Here is a 22,113-nt window from a genome sequence, read left to right on the forward strand (position 1 = left end):
TGCACCCAGGTTCGTCGTTGAGTAGACCATCGCAGGTGCTCCAGTCTGTGATGCAGCGTCAAGGATAACCGCAGCCTTATGGTCTCCGAGCTGATAGTCCATGCTGCTGCAAACGTCGTCGAATTGTTCGTGCAGATGGTTGTTGTCTTGCAAACGTCCCCATCTGTTGACTCAGGCATCGACACGTGGCTGCACGATCTGTTACTACCATGCGGATAAGATGCCTGTCATCTCGACTGCTAGTGATACGAGGCCGTTGGGATCCAGCACGGCATTCCGTATTACCCTCCTGAATCCACCGATTCCATATCCCGCTAACAGCCATTGGAGTTCGACCAACGCGAGCGGCAATGTCGCGATACGATAAACCGCAATCGCGATAGGCTACAATCCGATCTTTATCAAAGCCGGAAACGTGATGGTACGCATTTCTCCTCCTTACACGAGGCATCACAACAATGTTTCACCAGGGAACGCCTGTCAACTGCTGTTTGTGTTTGAGCAATCGATTGAAAACTTTCCTTACGTCAGCACGTTGTAGGTGTCGCCACCGGCGCCAACCTTGTGTGAATGCTCTGAAAAGCTAATCATTTGCATACCACAGCATCTTCTTCCTGTCGGTTAAATTTCACGTCTGTAGCATATCATCTTCGTGGTGTAGCAATTTTAATGGCCAGTAATGTATTTTCTATAAGAAGCTACATGTTATCCTTATAGTCTAAAGGAACAATTAAATTTCAGAACTGGTACGCAAAGTTGTCAATATGGCTTTGCCATTAAAAACTGACATGACATTTGGCTGTACTCGGTAAAGAGTTAGTTGCCCGTCCAGTTGCGTAATGGTACTCAAACCCTCGTGGAAAGTCAGTAGGAAAGAATTAGGGTAGAGGGGCAAGCATTCACATTACACATGTAACAGCACTGCTCGAGCTGGACGATTGTCGATATGGCAACACCAAGAAGGATATATTTGTTTTGTAATCGCATTTATTTATTTATTTAACCTGACCGTACTACGGTCTTGTCGTTCTCGCTTACATCGCACCAGAGTTACAAACATCCATTATATTTTGACATTATAGTCACTTAATATAATAAAGAAAATAAAATGTTATTAACAGAAATAAAATGATTTCAATGTCTGTAAGAACATACTGATTAAGGGTAACGACTAAGAACTAGAAAATAACCTTAATTCTAGCAGAGGCGCGACTACTACTGCTTTTGCTGACAATAGTAGTAATAACGACAGTGGCAGGTTCAAAGTGGATTTATATGTGCAAAAAAGTGATATTTTGAGACACACAGAGTTCTGAGGAAGACAAAAATTTGAGTACACTGCACCATCTGATGAAAAGAGAAAGATCTGGTTGGTAAGAAGGATACTTGAATTAGTTGAAATTAGAAAGGTTCAGTATGCATGGAACCTTCCGATTATTTCCGCATATAAAGAAATTAATAGACAGTAAATGCTGAAGAGACGGATATTTTGTAGACCTCCCACCCCATGTAAAGAAATTAATAGCCAGTAAATGCTGAAGAGATGGATATTTTGCAGACCCCCCATAGTCCATTTTAAGAATGGAATCTACTCACCGTAGAAACATTAGAATAGAAGCAATGACTTAAACGGAAACCACATCGAAAATGGTTAATTGTTGTCATAAAAATACAAGCGTATTTCTTTTCTCACTACCCTTGTATTACTGGATCACTAGAAGTAACGGGAAGACAAGATTTTCGTGGTGGTTACTCAGATGCAACCCACAAATAGAGTCTCAATTCTAATTTAAAAACCTATTTTCACAACAAAATTTCTTTACATTTCATCTTATCTCATTCGTCAGGGATTATTGTTTCCACAGTGCATAACATAAGACATATACGGATTACCAGTTTCATAAATGGAACGAAATAAAATGCCGATGCGGTTATTCCGTAGGTAGAGAGATAAGAAACTAATTTCACCCGGATATGGACTTCGTTCAGTACCGTTTCTCTGCAACTGGGACGTGGGAAACGCTAGCCGGTTTGTGCGAGGAGGTTCAGGACGCGACCCGGTTGGTCACGGCGAATCACCTAAAAGGTGCAGCAATGCGGCTAATAGCCCGTACAATATTCCGGTATTACTTTGGTCGCGTCAGAGTTATCAAGCTTCAGGATATTTGAGAAGCAATATTCATTAACTGCAGTTGATGCGCGAGATCGTTGAGATGGAAACCCGATAGATTTCCTATTAGCATTTTATGGCGAGAACAGACAGACCGGTCTTACTTGTAGGAAGCAAATGTACACGCAGCGATGGTGAATACTTCTTAAACATGCATAATATTGAAAAGAAATGTCGTCGAATAAGTCCCGTACTTTATGCTGTACGTGCCCCTTCACGTTTCCACTTCACTATCACATCGGAACAGTGGACCTAGGGATGTTTAGGAGTGTGTAAATCTCGCGTACAGCCGTATGACCCAAGTGGCACCCAATCACCTGACCACGACCGAAGTCCGTGAGCTCCGCAGAGGCTCATTCTGCTCTCTATGTATAATGACTACTGAGGCCGCTAATATGGAGTACCTGGCAGTAGCTGGCAGCACAATACACCTAATATGAAAAACGTATATTTGGGGGTGTCCGGATACTTTTGATCACGTCGTGTAAATTTGCGGGACTAGTGTGAATACTGTGCTTCACGTGGCACCAACTTCATAAATACGTAGCTCCTAAATTTCTTTACAGTCCTCCTAAGATGCTTACACTTGCCTGGTATTGACAGACATTACATTTACATTTAGGGAAATGGACACTCATTTGATCCCTCCCTCAGCTCCCCCCTTTTTCCCCCCTCATAAGTCTAGGTACTCCCCCCCCCCCCCCCCCCCATTCTGCCGCCGTGTCACCTGTATAGTGCTGTTATAAGTGAGTGTTCAGTGTTGTGCGTCCCCTGTCAGTGTTGCGAACAGCCGCCATTCTGTCGCTCGTTGTGTTTTTATTCTCGTGCGAAGAGAAACCACACTGTCGCCGTGTTTTTTGATTGTGCCTGTCTACTTCTTCATCCGCATCGTCACCACAGTGTTTTTATATTTTAAATTCCACACCTTACCGCCATTTTACAGTTTTTTACAATGTCACCGTTTTATCGCCTGTTTTTCTTATTTGTTTCTATTCTCATTATGTTTCTTAACTTTTATGTAGGATGTAGAGCAGCATATTACGCTGCTGCCAAGGTCGAAACGCAATAAAGGAAAAAAGAAAGTTTTTTGAAAAGCCACTCCTTCCTGCGTCTGCCCTACCCCTCTCCTTTTTATGGGTCGTCTCCTTTCATCCTTCAGGCAAATATGTCGAAGTCACAAGCACAAGGCGAAGAGATAGAAAAAGTGTCGTCGTAACTGCCGTCTGCGTCACGTCTGCTGTGCAGCGAGCTACGTTAATTTAAGTATTAACTGTATTTTTCTTACTTGTCACTTCTTCTTTCGTGTGTTTTTGCTTTTAGGAAGCTTTAATTTTCGAGCGCTAGTAATAGTGTTCCATAGATTTCGTGTTTGTTTTTAATACAGTCAGAGTGAGTTCCTTTAGTCAGCTGTAGTGCCAGTAGTTCTAGTGTTTGTTTTGAATACAGTCCAGAGACAGGTAGTGCTGTTTTCATTGCTTTCAACCAAAAGTGTCTAGTAACCACAGTTTAGTCACCTATCAGCCGCCTTTAGTGAATTAGCAGTCTAGTTAAAAGTTGATTAACTCTCTACAGTAAATTGATTTCTTAGGATGGATAGGATGTGTGACTGCTGTGTACGGAAGCAGGAGGAGCTGGCCACTGTTCGCGAACAGCTGAACGTGTTGATGGCTGCGGTCAGCCGTCTTCAGGCTGCTGCCTCGGAGTGTAGCGGCAGTGGGGAGTTTGGTGTGTCGCATGGTACATCCCCAGGTGTTACATGCTTCTCCCACGGTCCCTGCTGTTGAGACATCTTCGCGGGTACCGGGCGCGGTTGGGCCAACCTCTCCGCAAGGGGAGTGGCGGGTTCAGCGGCGTTCGCGTCGCATGAGGCGGAGGGTCAATGTGGAGGCTGGCCGTGTGGCATCGCCCGCTCTGCCTGTGAGTGGACATGTGGCCGCTCCTTTAGCAAGGTCCGAGCAGGCACACGAGGGGAGGGGTTTATTAGTGATTGGGAGCTTCAACGTTAGGCGGGTGATGGAGCCCCATAGGGAAATAGTGGGAAGGTCGGGGAAGAAGGCCAGTGTTCACTCTGTCTGCTTGCCGGGGGGGTCTCATCCGAGATGTGGACGAGGCCCTGACGGCGGCGATAGAGGGCATTGGGTGCACCCGACTGCAAATTGTTGCTCATGTCGGCACCAATGACTCCTGAAATCTGGGTTCAGAGGTCATCCTCAGTTCACACAGGCGGTTGGCGGAGTTGGTGAAGGCGCAAAGCCTCGCTCGCGGGGTGGAATCTGAGCTAACTATTTGTAGTATTTTTCCCAGAACCGATCGCGGTCCTCTGGTTTGGAGCCGAATGGAAGGCTTAAACCAGAGGCTCAGTCGATTCTGCGGAGATCTGGGGTGCAAATTTCTCGACCTCCGCTATCGGATGGGGAAGTGAGGGTCCCCCTGAATAAGTCAGGTGTGCACTACACGCAGGAAACGGCTACAAAGGTAGCAGAGTACGTGTGGAGTGCACGTGTGGGTTTTTTAGGTTAGAAAGTTCCCTCCCTAGGCCCGACAAGACGCCTCCTGAGAGGCGGCAAGGTAGTAGTAGGCAAAACGCAATAGGGTCTCATCGCTGAAGACGACACGTCTCCATTCGTCCCTCCATTCACGCCTGTCGCGACACCACTGGAGGCGGGCTGCACGATGTTGGGGCGTGAGCGGAAGATGGCCTAACGGTGTGCGGGACCGTAGCCCAGCTTCATGGAGACGGTTGCGAATGGTCCTCGCCGATACCCCAGGAGCAACAGTGTCCCTAATTTGCTGGGAAGTGGCGGTGCGGTCCCGTACGGCACTGCGTAGGATCCTACGGTCTTGGCGTGCATCCGTGCGTCGCTGCGGTCCGGTCCCAGGTCGACGGGCACGTGCACCTTCCGCCGACCACTGGCGACAACATCGATGTACTGTGGAGACCTCACGCCCCACGTGTTGAGCAATTCGGCGGTACGTCCACCCGGCCTCCCGCATGCCCACTATACGCCCTCGCTCAAAGTCCGTCAACTGCACATACGGTTCACGTCCACGCTGTCGCGGCATGCTACCAGTGTTAAAGACTGCGATGGAGCTCCGTATGCCACGGCAAACTGGCTGACACTGACGGCGGCGGTGCACAAATGCTGCGCAGCTAGCGCCATTCGACGGCCAACACCGTGGTTCCTGGTGTGTCCACTGTGCCGTGCGTGTGATCATTGCTTGTACAGCCCTCTCGCAGTGTCCGGAGCAAGTACGGTGGTTCTGACACACCGGTGTCAATGTGTTCTTTTTTCCATTTCCAGGAGTGTATACAAAAAATGACCTTGTGGATCGTATCGGAAGTTCACTGAGGCTTTTTGCGGATGATGCTGTGGTATATCGAGAGGTTGTAACAATGGAAAATTGTACTGAAATGCAGGAGGATCTGCGGCGGATTGACGTATGGTGCAGGGAATGGCAATTGAATCTCAATGTAGACAAGTGTAATGTGCTGCGAATACATAGAAAGAAAGATCTTTTATCATTTAGCTACGGTATAGCAGGTCAGCAACTGGAAGCAGTTAATTCCATAAATTATCTGGGAGTACGCATTAGGAGTGATTTAAAATGGAATGATCATACATAAAATTCATTGTCGGTAAAGCAGATGCCAGACTGAGATTCATTGGAAGAATCCTAAGGAAATGCAATCCGAAAACAAAGGAAGTAGGTTACAGTACAATTGTTCGCCCACTGCTTGAATACTGCTCACCAGTGTGGGATCCGTACCAGATAGGGTTGATAGAGGAGATAGAGAAGATCCAACGGAGAGCAGCTCGCTTCGTTACAGGATCATTTATTAATCGCGAAAGCGTTACGGAGATGATAGATAAACTCCAGTGGAAGACTGTGCAGGAGAGACGCACAGTAGCTCGGTACGGGCTTTTGTTGAAGTTTCGAGAACATACCTTCACTGAGGAGTCCAGCAGTATATTGCTCCCTCCTACGTATTTCTCGCGAAGAGAGCATGAGGATAAAATCAGAGAGATTAGAACCCATACAGAGTTATACCGACAATCCTTCTTTCCATGAACAATAAGAGACTGGAACAGAAGGGAGAACCGATAGAGGTACTCAGGGTACCCTCCGCCCCACACCGTCAGGTGGCTTGCGGAGTATGGATGTAGATGTAGATATGAGGATGATGATTGGATAATTCAGAATGTAAAAGGTGATGGATATCTAACAATTGTGAGGGCTGGAACGTGGTAGTAGGGGAAAGAAGAGAAGAAAGATTTTACTGGAGTATATGGGCATTTGGAAAAGGTCTGCAGATCCATGAAGATTCCAGGTCGATCACAACTTGGTCTTGGTAGATGTAGAGGATATCGGGAACATATATGCACTCTGATCACAACTTAATAATCATGGAGAGCAGACTGTCGTTCAAGAGAATTACACGGAAGAATCAGTGTGGAATAAAATGATATGTTGAATTACTGGGCAGTGATACTGCGATAATTTATGTCGGAAAGCAATCACAGAACTTGGACAGACGTAGGTACAAGAAACGTAACTGTGACGAAACCTTGGGTAAAAGGTCACTTGATGACGAAGGATGAAGTACAAAAATGTTCACGGAATTTCAGGAATACGGAAATGTAAATCACTTCGGAATGAAATAAATAGAAAGTGCAAACACGCCAAGGCGAAATGGCTGCAGGAAAAATCTCAGGAAAAAAAAAAGAAAATAGTCTTTAGAAGGACTGATTCAGCACACAGAAAAGTGAGAACACTCTTCGGCGAAATTATAGGGAAGGGTATCGACGTTAAGATTGCAATGGGAATTCCATTTTTAATCGTAGAGGAGAGAGCCGACAGGTAGAAAGCTTACGAACGGGAGGATGGTCTGATTACGTGGCTGAGGAGGAAAAGGGAGTCGATACGAAGACGTAGGCGGCCCAGTTGTAGAGTCAGAGCTTAACAGAGGTGTGGAAAACGTGCGATCAAGTAAGGCAGAAGGAGTAGATCCTCCATTCGGAATTTTTGAAATCTTGGGAAAGAGGCAAGGAACTGGTGTGTAGATCTTGAGAGTGTGGAGAGATGCTATAGGGCTTTCGGGGAAACATCATCTGCACAATAATGACGATAGCAAGGACAGATAAATGCGAGAACTATCGCAGGATCAGCATAAAGGCTTATACATCTGAGATACGGCCAAGAATAATATACAGAAGAATGGAAAAGAAAATTGAGAATCTGTTTGATGACCGTCAGTCTGGTTTTAGGAACGGTAAAGTCATCTTAGAAGCAGATGTACGGCAGTGACTAAATATGGAAGCCAGACTTTAGGAAAATGAGGTCTCGTTCATGGGATTTCAAGTGGTTCAAATGGCTCTAAACACTATGGGACTTACCATCTGAGGTCATCAGTCCCCTAGACTTACAGCTACTTAAACCTAACTAACCTAAGGACATCAAACACATCCATGCCCGAGACAGGATTCGAACCTGCGACCGTAGCAGCCGCGCGTTTCCGGACTGAAGCGCCTAGAACCACACGGTCACAACGGCCGGCAATGGAATTTGTCGAGCTGAAAAAAAGCGCTGGACAAAATAAAATGATGGAAGAATGGAAAAATAAGTGTAAGCTGTAGGAAAAGATGGGTAACATACAATACGTAGAAGAACCATGAGGGAACAATAATGGAAGGTCAGGAAAGAATTAGGAGTCTAAGACAGGACGTCGTTAGATTGATATGCAATTCTGAAGTGAAGAGATTAGCAGAAGAGTGTAATTCGTGGCGGGTCACATCACGCATGACGACTAAAAATAAAATTAAAGAAAAGAATACATTCCGCTATCGTTATGTTATGTTCTGGTATGTTAACTGGGGACCTAGAAACGACGGTGAGGTTCCGTTCCCGCCGCAGCCGCAGTGGTCCGCAACCCCACGACGACTACCGTAGCCCGGCCGGCAGGTGTGGCCGAGCTGTTCTAGGCCCTTCAGTCTGGAAACGCGCCACCACAACGGTCGTAGGTTCGAATCCTGCCTCGGGCATGGATGTGTGTGATGTCCTAAGGTTAGTTCGGTTTAAGTAGTTCTAAGTTTTAGAGGAATGATGATCTCAGATGTTAAGTCCCATAGTGCTCAGAGCCATTTCAACCATTTGAACTAATGTAGTCAACTTCACCCCCCCGCCGCCCCACACCGAGCCCAGGGTTATTGTGCGGTTCGGCTCCCGGTGGACCCCCCAGGGAACGTCTCACACCAGACGAGTGTAACCCCTATGTTTGCGTGGTAATGATGGTGTACGCGTACGTGGAGAACTTCTTCGCGCAGCAATCGCCGACATTGTATAGCTGAGGGGGAATAAGGGGACCAGCCCGCATTTGCCGAGGCAGATGGAAAACCGCCTAAAAACCATCCACAGACTGGCCGGCTCACCGGACCTTGAGACAAAACCGCCGGGCGGATTCGTGCCGGGGACCGGCGCTCCTTCCAGTCCGGAAAGCCGTGCGTTAGACCGCTTTCCGCTACCGTAATTTTCTCCTGTTTTTCCCGTAGCGTGGTAGTTTTCGCGTGTCGCATACCTAAGTCGATACTGAAACTGACCGTCTTCGACGAGCTCACGCTTCCGCCTCGTGTAACAACGACGGCGCTTGGTGTCCTCTACTCACACCAGAAATATATGGGCTGAAAGGCACAGACTGTACTCAATGTTTTTTCTTTGATAGAGGTACAACGATAATGATATTCGGAATTACTACAGGACAACAGCATAGCAGTAAATCACTAAGCATGCTCCAGGCTTACATTCCAGTGAGGTGAGGTGAGGTGATATTGGTGCTGTTGTTGCAGGGTGCCAGTTCTCTCCAGCGGGCGAGTACCTGCGCTTCGTGCGGCTGCCGGAGAACGTGCCGGTGGGCGGCGAGGTGCTGCAGGTCGAGGTGCACCCGCGGCACGGCCTCTCTCTGCAGCCCATAGACAAGGTGAGCGAGCCTCTTCACTATGTATCCAATTCTTTGTGCAGTCTGGAGGTAAGCGTATGTTGCGGCTGCAAGTCGGTCTGAGAGGCGTAAGATGGGGAACAATAATTTAATGATTTGATTTTTAGTGAATCAGTGAAACAAGAATAAAACAACTCGTGATGAATCTTGATTTAAGTTTATATAGTTGCCATAAATGAATTTTGGTCTCTTACAGAATGTTTTCTTTATTTTGGTCCTCTCTAATACCGAAATATTGTTTACGCCTCCTGGCTTCGATACTAAGGAAAAAAAGATGTATTTGACCACCAAGCATTATTTTGTTTAAAAAGACATCATTGTGCACTTAATTGTTTTATTTATAAACTTCAAAGTTGCAGTTGCAGTCTTTGGTCATTTCCAAGTGGATGCATATCGTGCTTTTACATGTGTTGGTCACATGATGCACTTCCGACGACAGTTTGTTTAACATCACTGAATTCTTTGTATAATTTTCGAGTAAATCGCCATACCTATTAGTGTTTTTATGGGAAAGAAATTTAAAGGAAAGCAGCGACGATATTTTAAAAAGCTTCGTTTGACCGTGAACTCGAGCCAAGGAAAAACAAGAAGTTATTCTGTGATAAAAACTATAGGGCAATGAGAAAGAAACACAAACTACTGATATACTGTTTTTTCACAAGAAAGCTACGTATTATTAATGAAATCAGTTTCAAAGCAACAAACACGAAACGGATTTGCCGGCCGTGGTGGCCGAGCGGTTCTACCCTTTAAAGTCTGGAGCGGCGCGACCACTACGGTCGCAGGTTCGAATCCTGCCTCGGGGATGGATGTGTGTGATGTCCTTAGGTTGGTAGGTTTAAGTAGTTCTAAGTTCTAGGGGACTGATAACCTCAGAAGTTAAGTCCCATAGTGCCCAGAGCCATTTGAACCATTTTTAACGAAACGAATTTAAGAAATCAACGGGAAGCTAAAGAATCCGTTTTTCTGTAAACTATTATTGAAAGGAAAGGAAAGGGCGAAAATAATAGTGGTACCCAAGGTATTCTCCAGCAGTCCGTGAGTATAAAATGAGCTGACGACAGTTATGGTACTGCGATATGCACATACACAAATGGCGTACTCGAAGTATAAAAGTGCAGCGCATTGACAGAGCTGTCATTTGTCATTGATTCATGTGAAAAGGTTTCCGACGTGGCTAAGGTCGCACGACAGCGGAATGGTAATTGCAGCTAGACACATGGAACATTCAATTTCGGAAATCGTTACGGAATTCAGTATTCCGAGAGACAAAGTATCACGAGTGTGCCGAGAATATCACATTTCAGGCATTACCTCTCACCACAGACAACACACTGGCCGACAGCTTCACTTAACGACCGAGAGTAGCAGTGTTTGTGTAGAGTTGGCTCTGAGAACTATGGGACTTAACATCTGAGGTCATCAGTCCCCTAGACCTAGAACTACTTAAACCTAACCAAACTAAGGAAATCACACACATCCATGCCCGAGGCAGGATTCGAACCTGCAACCGAAGCGGTCGCTCGGTTCCAGACTGAAGCGCCTAGAACCGCTCGTTGTGTAGAGTTGTCAGTGCTAATAGACAAGGAACACGACGTGAAATAACTGCAGAAACCAATGTGGGACGTACGACCAACGCATCCGTTAGGAGAGTGCGATCAAATTTGGCGTTAATGGGCTATGGCAGCAAATGACCGACGCGAGTGCCTTTGCTAGCAACACTTCATCGCCTGCTACACTTCTCCAGGGCTCGTGACCATATAGTTTGGACCTATACGACTGGAAAAGCATGTCCTGTCCAGATTTCAGTTGGTAATAGCTGTTGGTAGGGTTCGAGTGTGGCGCTCACCCCACGAAGCCATGGACTCGAGGTACTGTGGAAGCTGGAGGTGGATTCATAATGGTGTGCTTTGCGTTTTCGTAGAATGGGCTCGGTCCTCTGGTCAGTCTGAACTGATAATTGACTGGAAATAGCTATAGTAGGCCACCTGGAGACCATCTGCAGCCATTCATGGATCTCATGTTCCCAAATTTGTCACTAGGCCACAGTCGTTCACGATTGATTTGAAGAACGTTGTGGACAATTTAAGCGAACGATCGCCGGACATGAATCCAATCTAGCATGTATGGGTTACAATCGAGGGATCAGTTCTTGCACAAAACCCTGCACCGCCAACACTTTCGCAATTAAGGGTGGCTATAGAGGCAGCATGGCTCAATAGTTCTACAGGGAACTTCCAGCGACTTGTTAAGTCCATGACACGTCGAGTTGCTGAACTGCGCCGGGCAAAAAGAGGCCCTACACGATGCTAAACGTATCACAAGACTTTTGACACCTCACTGTGTGTGATTTAAACAGGTTATTCAGTAATGATTTAAAATTCTATGCTATTGCAATAAGTCAGAGTTCCAGTTCGTTCGAGTAGAAGAATTACCGCAGAGAATCGGTTGTGGAGTACACGACGAAATTAAATCAAATACACTACTGGCCATTAAAATTGCTACACCACGAAAATGATGTGCTACAGACGTGAAATTTAACCGACAGGAAGAACATACTGTGATATGCAAATGATTAGCTTTTCAGAGCATTCACACAAGGTTGACGCAGGTGGCGACACCTTCAACGTGCTGACATGAGGAAAGTTTCCTACCGATTTCTCATACACCAACAGCAGTTGACCGGCGTTGCCTGGTGAAACGTTGTTGTGATGCCTCGTGTAATGAGGAGAAATGCGTACCATCACGTTTCCGACTTTGATAGAGGTCGGATTGTAGTCTATCGCGATTGCGGTTTATCGTATCGCGACATTGCTGCTCGCGTTGGTCGAGATCCAATGTCTGTTAGCAGGAATATGGAATCGGCGGGTTCAGGAGGGTAATACGGAACGCCGTGCTGGATCCCAACGGCCTCGTATCACTAGCAGTCGAGATGACAGGCATCTTATCCGCATGGTAGTAACAGATCGTGCAGCCACGTCTCGATCCCTGAGTCAACAGATGGGGACGTTTGCAAGACAACAACCATCTGCACGAACAGTTCGACGACGTTTGCAGCAGCATGGACTATCAGCTAGGAGACCATGGCTGCGGTTACCCTTGACGCTGCATCACAGACAGAAGTGCCTGCGACGGTGTACTCAACGACGAACGTGGGTGCACGAATGGCAAAACGTCATTTTCTCGGATGAATCCAGGTTCTGTTCACAGCATCATGATGGTGGCATCCGTGTTTAGCGACATCGCGGTGAATGTACATTTGAAGCGTATATTAGTCATCGCCATACTGTCGTATCACACGGCGTGATGGAATGGGGTGGCACTGATTACACGTCTCGGCTACCTCTTGTTCGCATTGACGGCACTTTGAACAGTGGACGTTACATTTCAGATGTGTTATGACCCGTGGTTCTACCCTTCATTCGATCCCTGCGAAACCCTACATTTCAGTAGGATAATGCACGACCGCATGTTGCAGGTCTTGTACGGGCCTTTCTGGACACAGAAAATGTTCAACTGCTGCCCTGGCCAGCACATTCCCAGATCTCCCACCAATTGAAAACGTCTGGTCAATGGTGACCGAGCAACTGGCTCGTCACAATACGCCAGTCACTACTCTTGATGAACTGTGGTATCGTGTTCAAGCTGCATGGGCAGCTGTACCTGTACACGCCATCCAAGGTCTGTTTGACTGAATGCCCAGGCGTATCAAGGCCGTTATTACGGCCAGAGGTGGTTGTTCTGGGTACCGATTTTTCAGGATCTATGCAGCCAAATTGCGTGAAAATGTAATCACATGTCAGTTCTAGTATAATATATTTGTCCAATGAATACCCGTTTATCATCTGCATTTCTTCTTGGTGTAGCAATTTTAATAGGTAGTAGTGTATTTGGGTAGCTGTAATGTTCATATAGCCAATCGGTCGTATGTATTTGCTGTATGTAAGTGTTGTTGGGCCCGTGCGGTGTTACAGGCGGAGGACGCGACGTTCTTCGAAGTGCGCGAGCTGAGCAGCCAGCTGGTGTCGGTGGCGCTGGCGCGCTCGCTGGAGGACCTGGTGGACGGCGACAGCCCGCAGAACGTGCTCAAGTTCCGCCTCGTCTGCGACTACCAGGACGGCGACGACACGGTGCGTTCGCTGCAGCGCCAAGCCCTGCTCAACGTACGACGGGCCTAGACTGCCAGCTAACCAGGGGTCTTAAACGACACGTTCTCTTAATATTCCCTGTTGTTCTGAAAAGGGGAAAGACATCTGTTTCAATGAATAATGAAAATCCGGAAAGTGCAGATACAGTAATAACCGAATTGTTATTGCTCGTCTGCTTTCGCACGATAACGATCGAAAGAAATTTTGACATAGAAGGTAAACATAAGAAGCAGTTCGCGAAATTTGGAATAAATAAACTGAATTTGCTGTAATTTTAGTTTGAAAATCACTTACGAACGGTCGTCAGTTCAGTATACGAACAAAAATTACTGTGTGATTGTTAACTGTGTACAAACTGTTATTACGAACTAATCATCGAATTCAGATCGGGCGAGAAAGGAACCGAAGGCACTGACTTCAGTTCAGATATAAAAACACAGTCAATACCACCATGAATTAAAGTCAATCAGAAAGCCAGCAGAATAATTTTTGCTGAACACATGTATATGAAAGTTAACTGTTTGCAAAATAATTCTCGTAATTAATAACTTTACGCTACTCACTGCAATGCAAACTCTTACTGATTTCACAAACGCAAATGTTCATAAATGTTGCTTTTCTATTATAGTGAGCTATTTCTGGAAAGTTCATAATACTTCATTTAGTGAAGAATAAGTTATTTTACACTACACTGTTATGTAATTTTCAAATGTGAGCAGAATTTGCAGCACACACAAAAAAATTAAATATATTCTCCTGAAGTAATACATAGTCAATATTCTTTTAAATTATTCTCTCTCTCTTTTACTGTTAGACATTACTCTTTAACTAGTCGTTCTACCAAGCAGCAAAGTTCACTGCTGTTAAATGGCAGTTTTGGGTAGTTCTTTATCTTAGTTATCGAAAGTAAATAAGCTCATCACCATCAATATATGCCTATTCTTTCACTGGCTGTATTCTTGGAATCAATAATGTTGAAACTTGAAAGGATAGGACCCTGTTAGGTAAATGATTGAAGTAAAGTTCATTTGCAGTATAACAGTTGCTCCACTAAACACTTTGTTACTCAAATAAGAAAACTGCTATGTACAATCTGAAGATGAAACTTATTGTATCTTACATTGATAAGTTGCTGCTGGTGCGATGTAAGGCATTATTAGTCGACAGTGTGTGGCAGCAGGCTCTTCTTTATCGTCGCTCCATATAGCAAGTCTGGACCCACAGTACTCTTCTTGAATATTTATTCCTGTTGATGGTATTGTACTGTGCCCATTTACAACGACATAATATGCCTGCCTGGCAACATTTTAAAAATTTTGCAGTTTACTCCTTACATTCCCTCGCATCGCGTCTGCACTTGATCAGTTGTCGCTAGCAACTCCCCCTCGCTAACTACTTCTGCCCAGCTCTGCTCATAGGAGCCGAGCGACAATATTCCTTACTTCAAACGCATTCTTTGGCTCTATACAATAGCAAACTTTCCTGATTGAGCCAGCGTTTTTACTACGCCATAATTACAATATTCTTTATTAATTAGTCTGTTTTAATTAATTCTTTGACATTTAATTATATTACAACATTAATAAAATAATAAAAGGTACATAAGTCAAAATTATATTATGTAAACTGAGGTGGAGGGGGGAGAAAGGAAAGGAAAGGTAAGGGATTAATGATGTCAGTTGCATCGGAACATTACACGGAATCATTGGCGACGAGTGAAAATCTGTATCGGACTGGGACTCGAACCCGGTATCTTCTGTTTACTCGGCAGTTGTGTCGAACACTGCGCCACCCGGGAGAAAGAACAGACACCACGTATTTATACATATAATTATATTATGCTTATTTATAGGCGAAAAATTTATTGGCCACCGCGTTGTGTTACCACTGGATCAGCAGATAAACGCAGCACACTTACAGAGAAATTCTTTTCACGGCGTCGGCCTGAAACCCATTCTCAGCTCGTAATATTTGAGCAGAAGCAGTGTAATCGCTAAAAAAAAAGTTCTACTCCGCTTGTCACATCACCACCAGGTATTATGGTAGTTTAAATATTTAGTGCTAACACTGCTCGTATTGTGATGGTCAACATCCGAGAGATAACATCGTGCTTTCCCTCGTGCACACCAAATTACGGCTATGGAATTTTACTTGCCCTGGACGAAGACTACCTCACTAGATGATGCTGTCTGGTTACCGTACAGCCCAGAAGCGCTGAGCTCACTAAGCCTTATATCGGTTTTCACAGTGTTGTTAGTTTAACAGCTTAACGCGTACCCGTTGGCTTGCGTGATAGGCGAGCGAGACATGGATACATCCACGCGGCAGATTAACGACCGTAGAGATGGTACGCAGGCCAGCCTGACCATCGTTTTTAGGCAGTTTTCCTCGCTCGTTTTAGCAAATGTTGACCTGGTCCCTAACCTCCGCCTCAGCAAATAGATCCACAAACTGTTTGCATACGATAACATACAGACCAAAGTTTAGGACAATTTACAGGCAGATGGCACGCAAGACTTCTCTTCATTGCCTTAACTGACGGCCGTGCCAGCAATAAGGGCATGCGGGCAGAATGTTAAATAAAAATTAATCTGCCAGATCATGAAAACAGCTACCCCATACACGGGATACACACGATGAAAGAGAGAGAGTGTTATTTAATTCAGTAAATATGATGTGAAGTTTATATATATATATATATATATATATATATATATATATATATATATATATATGTGTGTGTGTGTGTGTGTGTGTGTGTGTGTGTGTGTGTGTGTGTGTGTATGTGTGTGTGTGCGTGCATAAGCCATTGTGTACTGCCGACCGGTTTGTATTTGTACGGCACTGAGGCAGCGCATTTGGTTGTCTGAGTGACTCATTTTTTCGGTTTGGGAAACTTGTGCAGATTTCTTCATTCCTGTCCGTGACGGTATACGTGGAGGATGTGAACGACCACAGTCCTGTGTTCGTGAATGCGCCGTACCATGTCACCGTCGATGAACTTACGCCTGTAGGTGAGTTTGAAATTCACATGAATGGTAATGTATTTCATAATTTCCTGTTGTTTGTATCATACAATTTATCTAAGACAATCGTTCAAACTTTAGGATAACGTGGTAATCTAAATTTTCATATGAAATCAACATGCTTTTAAAGGTCAATACTATGTATGTTTCTGTTTTTCGTACCGAAGCGAACAGACATTTCGATTGTCCTTTTTTTGCATCGGGAAATCGTCCTTTTTTAAAACAGCTCTATGAAATGTTCTGATGCGGCAATTTATTTCTGTTAACCATAACAGATGAAAAATACAAACAATATTAAGGAATATGCGAGAAATGGTACTCGAACCTAAACAATAAAAAATGTGAGATGATAGACGTAAACGTTAAAAAGAACCGTTTACATTTTGGTTACACTATAAACCACACCAATTTCAAGACTGTGAGTTGAATAAATATCTGGTGATTAGAAATACGAAAAATTAAATGGGAACAATCCTACAGAAAATATGATGGAGAAGGTGAACCAAAGACTGCATGCACTTCATTGGGAGAACACATACAAGTGACAACATATCTACACTACACTGCCGACAACATTAAGCTTGTCCTTTCTTTTATGGAGTATTGCTGCTCTGTCAGGAGTAGGATTGACGAAGGACATCGAAGAAGGTCAATGAAGGCAGCGTCTTCTGTATTGTAGCGAAAACCGAAAGACAGTGTCATGGATATTTTTGTATCCCGCCTGGATAGGCGGCGCGTGGGTCTGCTCCTGTAAAGTGAAGGGTGGGCCGAATGTAGGAAGTGAGTAGGAGCAGGAAAAGGTGAAATGCTTCGGTACTGCAATTAAAAGTGGTTTTACTTAACTTTGCCTGAGATGTGCACGTAGGTGCGAAGCCGCACAGGCATCAACGCTAGCAAAAGTTACACAGGCAAAATCTGTAGTGGCTCGCCCACTATGAAATAGAAACAATGTTGCAAAGTCGTCTACGCGGAATCAAGAGCTGCACAGCGCCGGCTAGAGGGCGCTGTCGTCGGTGTCTGTGTGCCAACCTACGAGCTTGCACCTACGCCGTGGCATCGTAGATATCGATACGGCAGATATGGTATGCGAATTGGGATGACAGGTATTTAAAAAAGGATAAAGGATAAAAAACATTTCTCATTGTGGCGAGATGTTTTCATAAAATTTCTGTCACCAACTTTCTCCGCCAAATGCAAGAATATGTTGTTGACTCCCACCTACATTAGCAGAAATGACCATCGTAATAAAATAAGAGAAATCAGAGCTCGCACGGAAAAAATTAAGTGTTCGCCTTTCCCACGTCCTGTTTAAGTGTGAAACAGCTGAGAGTGTGAAAGTGTTCGATGAACCATTTGGTTCAAATGGCTCTGAGCGCCATGGGACTTAACATCTGAGGTCATCAGTCCCCTAGAACTTAGAACTACTTAAACCTAACTAGCCTAAGGACATCACTCACATCCATGCCCGAGGCAGGATTCGAACCTGCGAGCGTAGCGGTCGCGCGGTTCCAGACTGTAGCACCAAGTACCGCTCGGCCACCTCGGCCGGCGATGAACCATTTGCCGAGCAGTTAAGTTCAAAAACGTGTGTGAAATCTTATGGGACTTAACTGCTAAGGTCATCAGTCCCTAAGCTTACACACTACTTAACCTAAATTATCCTAAGGACAAACAGACACAACCCATGCCCGAGGGAGGACTCCAACCTCCGCCGGAGCCAGCCGCACAGTCCATGACTGCAGCGGCCAGACCGCACGGCCAATCCCGCGCGGCTAGGCAGTTAAGTATAAATTGCGGAGTAGACATGGAGATGTAGATAAAAGCGTGGGCTATCACGTACACCGTTTTCTTCACTGTCCGCGTACCTGAGTTGTTTGCTCCTACATACACGAAACCTTAAAAATGAGTTACGCAACTTAATTGTTTCGAGGTGATAGTTAAAACTTCACAACTATCCCTTGTACGTTTTGTGTAAAGTTGCACAACTCCAGAAGTGTACTGACTCGGCTGCTCGACTACATACACGATGAAAGCCCTCTTTCAACTATAGCCGAAACGCTGACAGGTCATTTTGCAAAATGACTTCCGAAGAATTTTACGGAAAAATAGTCTATCTGCAGACACAGAAACGTAGCGTACTGTGTATCGCTAATGGTACCACTGTAGTGGAGGTGCCTAACAACACTTTGCGGCTGGAGGTGACGCTGTGTGTGTGGCGGCTGCGCAGGCGCGACGCTGTTCCGCGACGTGCGCGCGACGGACGGCGACAAGCCCAACACGGCCAACTCGGAGGTGGCGCTGAGCATCGCAGCGGGCGACGAGCGCGGCCGCTTCTCGCTGGAGGCCGGCCCGGGGCCCCGGGCGGCGCTCGTGCTGCGCCGGCCGCTCGACTACGACGCCGGCGACGTCGAGTTCGACCTGACGCTGCTCGCCACGGTGAGTGCCTCCCTGCAGCTAACGCCGTCTGGCAACACGCTCAACAGCGTCGCTGACGCTGAGCTACGTAGGAAAAAAATGAGTACTAGGGGTATCGATAGAAGCTATAAAATGACTTTTATCTTTTTTTTCTTTTTTTCTTTACTGTATTCCAATTCCCCAGGGGGCAGGCTGGCAGCAGCATATGCGCTGCTCTTCAGCCGAAAGACATAGAACAAACAATAGAAGACATTTAAAAATAACAAAGGAGAGAATATGGTGAACATAGATATAAAAAAGGGGGAACATCATGGAAGGCAATAGACAAAAAACGGGGTGACTGTAAAATGGAGATAAAAAATACTGTTTAAAAGTAGCACACACAAAAAGCCACACACTGCGACAATTAAAAGAACACAAGGCACAGTATGACTGGAGCATAAAAGGTATCGACGGATGGCGTAGCACAGAACAAACACCGACGGCGAACCATAAGGCAGTACATAATTAAAATCACACCTCTTGACGCACAGGAGAAATAGCACTAAACACAAAACTGATGTGGCACACTGATGATGACCAAAACGGAGGATCTGCCAGGTGCAAGGAGATGAGGGAGGCCGGAAGAAGGGAGGGAGGGGAAGAGATGGGGGAGATGAGAGGGGGGGCGCGCTGAAGAGGGCCGGGTAGGGAGGGATGTGGGAAGGAACGAGGCAAGTGTGAGGTGCAGAGTCTCAGGGGAGGGGGCGGGGGGAAGGAGGAAAATCTGCTCTGGCAGAAGGAGGGAAGAGGAAAAAGGGGGCCCTGGGGAGGGGAGGGGGGGAAGAACAAGGCCAGGTTATGGTTGGAAGGAAGGGTAGATGTCACGGCGAAGTTCGTCATCAGGGAGGGGGAGGCGTTGGAAATTGCCCTGATGAAGGAGATGGAGGGTGTGGAGGTGGAGAGAGGGAGAGATACAGCGATAGAGGCTCGGCAGCGGGCGGGGGGTGGAGAGGAAGGAGGAAACCAGAGGGTGGGTGGGGGGGTATCAAGCCTGCGGACAATGTAAAGGATGCGGAGATGTTGGAGGAACAGGAGGAGGTGGGGGAAGGGGATCAGGTCATACAGGAGCCGTGTGGGGGAAGGAAGGCGGATATGGAAGGCAAGGCGGAGCGCATGGCGTTCAAGGATTTGGAGGGCCTTGTAAAAGCGGGTGGGGGCGGAGACCCAGGCAACGCTGGCATAGCAGAGGAGGCTTTTATCTTAATAATATGAATATTTGTATATGTGTTTCCAGAGAGAGAGAGAGAGAGAGAGAGAGAGAGAGAGAGAGAGAGATTGATTTCTGATTGAGATTTGTACTTTAAGTCGTAACTGGTACCTGAATTTAGGTTGCTGCCTCCTTGAATGATCAGCTTCTGCACCATTTGGTGACGTATTACAATTTGGGGGAAGTTATCGTTGTTTAAGGTTTAAAATACGACTCTGTTAGTTACTTGGCCGCATTGCGGTGTTGTGTACATAGTTCCGCGTACTCAGCACGTACACAACTTTCCCTCTAGAGCGCGCCCCGCTAAGCACAACAGCGCAGGCGCAGCGCTCGTGCGTCCCCGCACTACGAGATGGACTTGTCTTAGAGACGGACCAAATTCTGCTTCCGCCGATCCGCGTATTAATATGTAACGCAGCCAATGAGATTGCTGCTAAGGTAGAACCTTCTCTCCTCGCAGATCACACTCGCGCAGTGATACCTGAACGCGCGAGGTATTATAACGAGTGTACAGACCTCCGATTAGTCAGTCTGCATCAGTCTGCATTAGTCTGCAGTCAAGTTTCAGCCTTCGCCTAATAAGATTATCATATTCCTGTACATAGCCATGAAGATAAATGAGTAGACACTTTGTCAAGTATCAGAGATATGTGAGAATAAGATTAACGTACCAAGACCAAAGGAACTTCAGATTGCCAATTGTAAATAGTATCCCGAATCAAGTTAAGTAAGGTTTATGATTGTTATTATTTTAAGAAATGTGTATGAAAATTAATCAAGTTCTGTTTAAAGTTGGTCACCGTCAATCTGCTACTCTAAGCGTGCAAGTGGCATTTCTATCGTCTGACCTAACGGCAGAAGATAAACACGCCACGATAAGACCACGATACGTATTGCTGACACTCGCCTACTTCGTTAGAGCGACAGGTCAAATAATCTGGTGGTGTGTGTACCGAAGGTCTTACAGTACGCACACCACATGCGGATTGCTTTGAGCCCAAGTTTTCGTAGCTTTTCATACCTAAGGGAACACTGTTGTAAGTAAATAAGATGAAACAGCGATCTGCTTTTCGTGAGAAAAGGAGATTGCTTGACACACAAACTTCCTTCAAACTACACATCCTGCTACATCAAAATTGGTCAGCGGTGTTCAGCACCATACTATTGTACAAGAACATAATCCAATTACTGTAATTAAAAAATTATGAGAGATTGTTACGTATTGAATGAAAACTTTAGAGAATGCATTTCTTTTTCTGTATTTTTGTGAACTTCGTACACCTACAATTCTGTCGATTGATAGACGGCGACGACAATGAAGTTCACAAAAATGGTTCAAATGGCTCTGAGCAATATGGGGCTTAATTTCTGAGGTCATCAGTCCCCTAGAACTTAGAACTACTTAAACCTAACTAACCTAAGGACGTCACACACATCCGTACCCGAGGCAGGATTCGAACCTGCGACCGTAGCGGTCACGCGGTTCCAGACTGAAGCGCCTAGAACCGCACGGCCACACCGGCCGGCAATGAAGTTCACCTCCTTTTCCAAAAACAAGATATTTCTATTCTTCACTTCCAGAAAATTTGTATACATAAAAGTTTGGTAGGCAACGGCCTTGCCACAGCGGATACACCGATTCCCGTGAGATCACCGAAGTTAAGCGCTGTCGGGCGTGGTCGGCACTTGGATGGGTGACCATCCAGGCCGCCATGCGCTGTTGCCATTTTTCGGGGTGCATTCAGCCTCGTGATACCAATTGAGGAGCTACTCGACCGAATAGTAGCGACTTCGGTCAAGACTACCATCATAACGACGGGGAGAGCGGTGTGCTGACCCCAACGCCCCTCCTATCCGCAGCCTCCTCTGAGGATGACACGGCGGTCGGATGGTGCCGGTAGGCCACTCGTGGCCTGAAGACGGTGTGCTTTAAATGTCTGGTAACTTTTGCACATAATTTACTCGGTTTTATCACTAAAGTATCACTTTTCATGAAATGTAACAATACGTTCAGAGCGATGGCCTAGCAAGATACAGATCAACACTCTTTTTTTTTTAATAAATCAATTGTCTTTTTTTTTAGAGTCCATACTCAAAGATTCACTACTATCGTT

The 22,113-nt window shown here is 45.7% G+C and overlaps 1 protein-coding gene and 1 pseudogene across 1 annotated transcript in view; both read left to right on the top strand.

Moving 5' to 3' along the window:
- The window catches only part of LOC126424363 (cadherin-89D), a 253,872-nt gene that overhangs the window by 70,636 nt on the left and 161,123 nt on the right, over positions 1-22,113 (top strand). Inside the window, exons 2-5 of the mRNA XM_050087256.1 lie at positions 9,013-9,143; positions 13,136-13,291; positions 16,215-16,323; positions 18,563-18,771. Of these exons, the coding sequence (XP_049943213.1) occupies positions 9,013-9,143; positions 13,136-13,291; positions 16,215-16,323; positions 18,563-18,771 (605 nt within the window). The remainder of the gene's footprint in view (positions 1-9,012; positions 9,144-13,135; positions 13,292-16,214; positions 16,324-18,562; positions 18,772-22,113) is intronic.
- On the top strand, positions 21,608-21,725 carry LOC126428390 (5S ribosomal RNA; annotated as a pseudogene).

Source organism: Schistocerca serialis, chromosome 1, assembly GCF_023864345.2.
Source record: "Schistocerca serialis cubense isolate TAMUIC-IGC-003099 chromosome 1, iqSchSeri2.2, whole genome shotgun sequence".
In the NCBI taxonomy this organism is placed as follows: Eukaryota; Metazoa; Arthropoda; class Insecta; order Orthoptera; family Acrididae; genus Schistocerca; species Schistocerca serialis.